We start from the raw sequence: 7,728 nt of genomic DNA on the forward strand, positions 1-7,728 counted from the left end.
CAATGTTAGTAGAGTCTTGTTAGGAGATGGTGGGCAGAGGGGGGGCAGGGGGAGGGGGTTCTGGGGTCATGGCATTCGCTCACATGATGAGGGTTTTAACTTGTGGTATTCACGTGTCCTTTTTGCTGGTTTGAACACCGTTCACCTCATTAGGGATTTGCAGCCATTATGCAGAGCGTGTCGCCAAATTTGGCAGCCGTGAAAGAATTTGTGCAGAAATATCTGAGCTGTCGGCAGTGAGCGATTGGGCGGGGACCCGTGCGCTGCAGCTGAAATCAGCGCTCCACATGGCTCCGGGGTGGCAAATGATCCTCAGCCAGGCCATGTGTCGCCTTCGCCAGGCTCCTCGCTCACGCCCACGCAACAGAACCCGCGCGTCTCTGCGAAAGTGGCACGCCGCAACCCTCCCAGCGGAGAGCACAGGCGCAGTGTCGCTGCGGCTGCCCTGCTGCGGAGGGGAACAGGTGAGAAATAGCTAGCACGTTAGGCTGCGGCTGAGCTGTAGTGGGACAAAATGAGCCGTGTGAGTGGTTCGCTGCTTAGTTACATGTTGTGGATATGAGCTTTCACCTCTCATCTGACGCCACATCAAACAATTTCAGAAAACACCCCTCAAACGAAGGAATAGAGAAGGCTGTTGCATTTATTTAGTGATAACGTTGACTTGCTGGTAATATAAAGAGACTAATGTCAAATCAAGAATGTGAATACCTTTCAGGGGTTGCCCCCATTTGGAGTTCACTACAGCACCACCTACACCCATGGAACAACCACTACATGAGTAACAAGTACACTCCACCGTTGCGCTTGCAAGTAAACTAGCAAACAATTTACACACAAAAAGTTTAGTGCAAAGGAGATATAATACTGATTAAAGTAGTGGAAAGCATCTGATATCAGAGCATATAGGCTAATTCTGATGGCAAAATTCATCATCACATTATTTCTGAATTTAAATGCAAGGCATCTGTGCAAATCTAAATATATTTACTGGCTGCCATAGGAAAACTTGCTGAGAGATGTTCCTCACACACACTGTACAGTAACCGAGGGAATAATCTGAATGAAAAGGTTTTTTGTATACACAATATTCTCTGCTTTAAGGAAGCTGTCTGAAAGTATGAAAACAATTCATTGTTTCGTGTATGTATATGTATATTTCTCTCCTCCCCCTTTTGAGTGTTGAAGGTACATTGAGACTTTTTTTTGGTAAGGATTCATTTTTTATATTGTGTTGAAAGTCTGCTTGTGTAAGTACAATGCCAGCCACCATTGTCTCATCGCAACTGATTATATTCCATAACATCATGATAATTTGATCATGGGCGTGTGGTTGACAAGCCCAGCTCTCTCTGTGTTTTTTCCCACAGATTTATTATCCTAAATTAGGTTTTACAATGGTTAGGTCAGTAAAAGATATACTGCTACCGCTATGACTTCATCCACCGCTTACTCGACCATGGCTGGCTAGTGATTCAACTTCCTTTTGTTTTAAATTCCATTTCCTGTGGTGCCCTTAGCCCCCTTGCTCCAACACTGTTTTTTTTAAGAGTTGCTGTGGAAAGTGCTTCTGGCTTGATCCCACTTCCTGCTATTCTCTGGCATTTCCCACAGGAAGCATCTGCACCGGTCTCACAAGACGCACCTATACCAGGGCACAATAGCAGCAGAGCGGTTGACAGTCGGTGAACAGCCCACCACCTCCCAAGACATACTTACGAACACTCAGGAATGATCACACGACTCCTGCAGACTCTGGGTTTGTATGACTTTGTCAGACGTGCGGTGACCTATAATGTTGGGGTGGGGTTCTCCCTCTGAAACAATGATTCTTTGTTTATCCAAACTTCTGAGATTGCACAGGGAAACCAATGACGAGAGGTCTTGATTTGCATGAAACAGAAATGAGACGTTAACAGCAATTCGCATTAAAGATTTGGCCCTGTACATTTTGGTGTCTTTAGCCATTCGTTTATAAATTCTTACCTAATTTCCTGATACTCCTTTTGCAAACCAACAGCAGCAGCCTCGACAGGATGAACAGGAGTAAACGGACATTAATCATCAGAGGTTCCTGTTGGGCAGCCTTTTCTCCAGCCCCTTATTATTCTGCCTACTTGTCCTCCTTTTTAAGAATATTCACACTCTCTTATCTTCAGCGTCCTGCAGAGCACTTCAGTTGGATACTATAATTACTTTAGTTGTACTGGTGACTTGTATGAAAACTGCAATTGTTTCGCTATCCCACCCTAGAGGATATGGATGGCTGTATCAATTCGGAGCACACATCCTGTGCTTGTTGCCTCTGGAGGGCCTCTTAGGGTGTGGCTAAGAAAGAGTCTAGGAAAAAAAAATTGTCGGCACTCATTCTCTCCTAGAACAAGCCAGAGAGAGGGTTGCTAGCCTTGGAGAGCTGCAGCAGATTACAGCTGACTTCGGAGAGGGAGTGATGGATCATTGGATCTGCTTTTTGTGTCTGCTGAGAGCGGCCTTCTGTCTGATCAACGAGCCCTATAAGCTTCACCTGGAGGAGGCCACCTTTGACCATGCAGTGGAAACCTGTAAGAAAAACGGCTTTCTGACAGACATGGCGGAGGAAGAAGAAGTCGCAAAGATTATTTCGCATATAGAGGGCAGTAACCCTTCAGGTACCCTTCACTTCTGGGTGGGTCTTAGGAAGTCCAATTTGGAGTGTGTTTTGGATGATCATCCTCTGAAGGGGTTCAAATGGACCGTGAGCAACAGCAGCCACACAAATGTAAGCAAGTGGAAGGCACAGCCGACTCACACCTGCACTTCTGTCCTGTGCGGACTGCTCACTGTGGAATGCAACAGGACAAAGGTGACAGACTGGGGCTGGAACGGGAACAGCTGCAAGGAAAAGCACCCATTTATCTGCAAGATCAATCAACAAGTGGACGAAATGGAACCAAAATGTGATAAGGATAAGCCACACATCTTTGATGCCCGGGAGATTTTACCAGTGAAGGATAATTCCAGTCTACTGGAAGTCCACTGTATATCCAATGACACATTTTATTTACATTGCTCCTCTGACACTAAGAAGTGGACGCTGGGAAGCGGATCGGGTGAAATATCACAGATGTGCCTTGAATGCAACCTAGGGTACATCAGGAGTGACATTGGAAGCTGCATTGACCTTGATGAATGTGCAGAGAAGCCATGTAAACTGCCATCCCGCTGCATCAACACACATGGTTCATACGTCTGTGAATGTGACGCGGCCATGGGCTACGTGCCCACTGAAGACTCAATGTCATGCGCGAAACTACCTCTGCCTACAGATGCTCCAGCCGGCAGCACCACCACCTTCCAGTTCTTGCCCCTTACCAATCCATCTCCCCAGGCCACAGATGGACAGGGTTCTCCGCCCACCCTCCCTCCAGGTCCCTCCACCACCACCGCAGGGGCCAGTGTGATCCTGGAGACCTCAGATACCCACCCCAGAATCTGGATTCCAGTGCTGGCGGCAGTGCTGTCATTGGTGTTTTTGGTGGTGATCATTTCGATTATAGTGAAATGCTGCCTTAGGAAGCGGTCGAAGAAGCTGTCGAAGGAAAAGGGGGGGAAGTCTAAGGAAACCGTTGTCCTGAAAGCAGCAGACTCAATGGAAGAGATAAACCAGAAGGACATTGTGTGAGAGAACCTGCTTTTGGACACTCGGGGGGGTAAATGGACTGCATTTATATAGCGCTTTTATCCAAAGCGCTTTACAATTGATACCTCTCATTCTCCAGAGCATTTAGGGGTTAGGTGTCTTGCTCAGGGACACTTTGACACGCCCAGGGTGGGGCTTGAACCGGCAACTCTCTGACTGCCAGACAACCGCTCTTACCTCCTGAGCTATGTCGGGCGATTCAATCAATCCAATGTTTAGATCTCAGCTTTCAAATGACAATTTCTTTTACAAGTCATTTGATTTTGGCTGGTGTAATGATGCAATGGGGGGAAAAAATACTATATAGATTATGACTAGAAGTAAAGCCTGTCTTAAATATGATTCGTTGTTTTGCACTTGTTTGCTGATTGAATAGTCACTTTGTCTTTCAGGCTATGGGGACACTACATGAAGAAATTGTTCTTTGCAAGAATGTAAAAATACAGTGTTGCCTGTTTACGGGTAGTGCGAGAGTGTATGTGTATGAGACCTGGAATAAATCAGCATTTTAAAACTCCCAGTCAAAAGTACATTTTTCTACACAACTGGTGAGTTAAATTATGGTTCTTGAGAAGTCAACCCAAAGAGCAAATCTTGGAATCCAGGCATGTGTGTGTATGTTCTAGTCAAAACCAAAGTTGCAGTTTCAAGTCAATTCAAAGGCTTTGTTTCTTTTTTACAAGCTGTGTTCTTTTCTAGTTGTACACACTGATGTTTATATCATTAAAAGTTATAAGTATGAATCATTTCACAAATGTTTGTTCTGCAATATGTAATTTTGTCTATTGGGTATTTTCCTAAATGCATTCATATTTACTAAAGCATAAAGTATTTATGTGTGTTTTATCTTGCTTTTTCCCTCTGGAAATACTTCCTCATCGATTTTAACAAGATGCATCTAGGCAGTTATAAAGAAAAAGAATAAAAAACAATGCCAGTAATAATGATTAGTTGTCTCACAAATCTTTCACTTAACTTCTGTAAAAAACGAAGATGTGTTCGAACGCTGAATTACACTAGTATACTTTTCCCTTTGTTTTATTTTTGCAAAGATATGTTGCCAAAGAATGTAAGGCACATTACAAGAAATAACGCAAACGAGATGCAGGTCTGTATTATTACCATTATAGTGAGGCAGTTTTCACCTGTGCGATTTTTTTAGATGAACAGTTCTGTAACACATTCACGAGACCATTATGGTGTTATTTTCCTGCGTATTAAACTGAGCAGTTAACTCTCCTTCGCCACCTCTTCCTATCACACACACGCACTCAGGAAGCACGCACTAAAGCAAACCCAAAGGATTTTACACGCTCTGATTACACCCCAAAAAACATAATTGCGTAGTTTAACAGGCACTGAAAGGTACAGTGAATACACTTTGGAACTGGTCTTGGATAATGAATGACAGATAGACAAGTCATTTCTAGTGAATTAACCTAGCAAATGAACCCGAGAGTTTTTCCGACACTTCCGTTTTTTCATTCTTTTTTACGCTATGTTGTTCGAGGGGAGATCAGAGTTTTAGAGTCTTATTAAACAACATTTTCAGGGCACTTCAAACCAAAGTAATTTTGCAGATGGATATGAATGACGTCACTTTATATGGCACGTAAGGAAAATGTGAGACGTGTTTTTTTCACAGCTTTGTCGTATTCTGAAAGAAAAATTAATCGGCCGTTTCAACGTTAACAGCTGTGCTAAACTTTCTTCGATTTTTGTTTACTGTTATAGAAATTGTACGTTGATTTGTAACACCAATGTAGGAACGAGATCTTTGTCGTGAGGCATGAGCTCACCACTGCCTGGAAAGTTGCTCCAGATTTTATGACACCATTCGCTAAGCTAGCCTACATGTTGATGAGCTGTTCATATGAACAACCCTGACCTTCTTGCTATAGTTGGAAACGAAAGTGTTATTTAAAAGATTTTTTTTTACTTAATCGCACGAAGAATGGCCTTCATGTAACCCTACTACTATTATTTAAAAATTTTATTTAATAGTTTGGTAGCACTGACACATTAACACGATATTTGAAGAAAGCAAAATTTAATTACGACAATATAGACAGTCAACAGCAGGGGTGAAACAAACGAATACTGCAATAGCAATAATAATAATAAATAAAAACACTTGATGGTCACATTGATGGATTTGTTCTCAACATCATATAGGCTAATTTGAAGACGTGTGCTATAGTGTTGTGGTCCTTGATGTGCAAGTGCCATTCCTATACGTGCTGTCCGACTCCATATTATCCGGTTGAAATTCATCCACGCTGTATGCACGACTTTTTAGAGCTGTGGCATAGTAATCAATTGGTTCCTCTGTCGCATTCTCCATCCAGCGGAGGCACAAAATCCTTTGAAACGAACGTTTGAAATTGTCCGAAAGAAATCCGTAAAGTATGGGATTAGCACAGCTGTTCGCGTATCCTAAAATGACAGCAAGTTGGCTGATAGTTGCGTTGTGTTGCTCCACGAAAACGTTAACGAGCTGAACGATGTGAAAAGGCATCCAACATATCACAAACACGGTCACTACCATCATCACCATCAGTGTGATTTTTCTCTCGGACTTCTTGCGCTGCTGCCAGCCCGCCTTCAAGGCAACAACTCTCAACTTCACGATAATGAGAATGTAGCACATGCAGATCGCAATGACGGGGAATAGGAACCCCATCAGAAAGGCGTAGATCACAAACACGGCCATCCACTGGCGCTCCGGCTCCGGCATCTGCATATTACAGGCAACAGAGCCGTCCGAATTTGGCGCTGTAGTGGAAAATATTATAATGGGCAAAATGACTAAAATAGAGAAGACCCATACCCCCAAGTTTACCATCTTTGCAATCGTGGGTCTTCGGTATCTGGCAGCTTTGATGGGATGCACGACAGCAATGTAACGGTCTATGCTGAGCACAGTAAGGCAATAGATACTAGTAAACATATTTATAGCATCAACACTTAGGACAAGGCGGCACAAAAGCGAACCAAACGGCCAGTGATGAAGAAGCGAAGAAGTCACCAAAAAGGGCACACTCAGCATGAGTAACTCATCCGCTATTGCCAAGTTCAAAATATAAATGTTAGTAGCCGTCTTCATTTTTGCATACCTGAAAATCACGTAAATTACCATGGAGTTTCCACACAGACCGACCAAACATACTACGGTGTAAATGAAGGAGATGAGGATTGCGCTGCCGTGAGAATCGCTGTGTGTTTCGTTTCCAGATGAATTCAAAAGATAAAATCCGTCCTCAAATCCCAGATGCTTAAAGGAGTTGTTTGGCAGCATTTTCTTGTCGATCGTCGACTGTTAGTGAGTAGAAAATCAAACTTTAGGTTATCCAGTTCAGCATTATGAGACTGAGGCGCATTTCTGAACTGAAGGAGCGGCGGAGCTATCCAGAGTACGCATCCCTCCGCTTCAGTTTTTCTCTCTGCAGAGCCCTACCCGTTTCAGGACCAAGGCTAGTTACTCTCGGTTAAGCTTCTTGGGCATTAATTGTGGGTCTCAACGTCACACGTACTGAAATGACGTTGACATTGGTTTTTACCGAAACAAAACTGTCTGAAGTACATACTGTTCAACAAGAATAATTGCTCTCTTTTTCATTGGGTTATGTCTTCTTAAATGTTCTCTGTAATAGAATGTGCTCTTCTATGGAATGTTTTATAGTTTTCATTTCACAGAGCATATTTATATAATCATTTTCACATATATTTCTATACTTGTAGAGCAATAATAAATAGGAAAATGGCATTCCTGAAAGGCAAGTCTGGAACATGCCTGCAATAAGTCAGTGTTACCTATTCTGCTACACATTAATATCTACAGTAAGCATGATTAGCACGCTGAAGGTCTTTGTTACTCTTGAGCAAAGTAATCAACCCGATTTACCCATAAAAATAATAGAATTATAAATATAAATTTTGAATCTTTGTTCCAGTTTGTGGTCATTTATTGCAGTAAGTGCAATCTTTGGTGGGGAAAAGTGGGCTGAAACTTTTTTGGAAGCAGTATGCCTTGGGACCTATCAGACAAG

General features: G+C 42.8%; 2 protein-coding genes across 3 annotated transcripts; one reads left to right on the forward strand and one right to left on the reverse strand.

The window, feature by feature from the left end:
* The first annotated feature begins 310 nt into the window (after positions 1 to 310).
* Positions 311 to 4,434, forward strand: clec14a (C-type lectin domain containing 14A). 2 transcript variants are annotated; one of them, XR_010329392.1, is made up of 3 exons: positions 311 to 464; positions 1,615 to 1,759; positions 2,021 to 2,365. XR_010329392.1 is itself a non-coding variant. In XM_064330301.1 (2 exons), exons 1-2 carry the CDS (start codon positions 1,732 to 1,734, stop codon positions 3,659 to 3,661), a joined length of 1,311 nt encoding a protein of 436 aa, XP_064186371.1. In that variant the 5' UTR covers positions 1,615 to 1,731; the 3' UTR covers positions 3,662 to 4,434. The 2 variants fall into 2 exon arrangements, 1 of the variants encoding a protein (XP_064186371.1); XM_064330301.1 differs by lacking the exons at positions 311 to 464; positions 2,021 to 2,365 and adding an exon at positions 2,379 to 4,434.
* A 324-nt stretch (positions 4,435 to 4,758) lies between these two features.
* sstr1a (somatostatin receptor 1a) lies at positions 4,759 to 7,352 on the reverse strand. Its single transcript, XM_064330318.1, has one exon. It carries the CDS (start codon positions 6,975 to 6,977, stop codon positions 5,874 to 5,876), a length of 1,104 nt encoding a protein of 367 aa, XP_064186388.1. The 5' UTR covers positions 6,978 to 7,352; the 3' UTR covers positions 4,759 to 5,873.
* Positions 7,353 to 7,728: the final 376 nt, after the last annotated feature.

This window comes from Anguilla rostrata, chromosome 1, assembly GCF_018555375.3.
Source record: "Anguilla rostrata isolate EN2019 chromosome 1, ASM1855537v3, whole genome shotgun sequence".
Taxonomy (NCBI): Eukaryota; Metazoa; Chordata; class Actinopteri; order Anguilliformes; family Anguillidae; genus Anguilla; species Anguilla rostrata.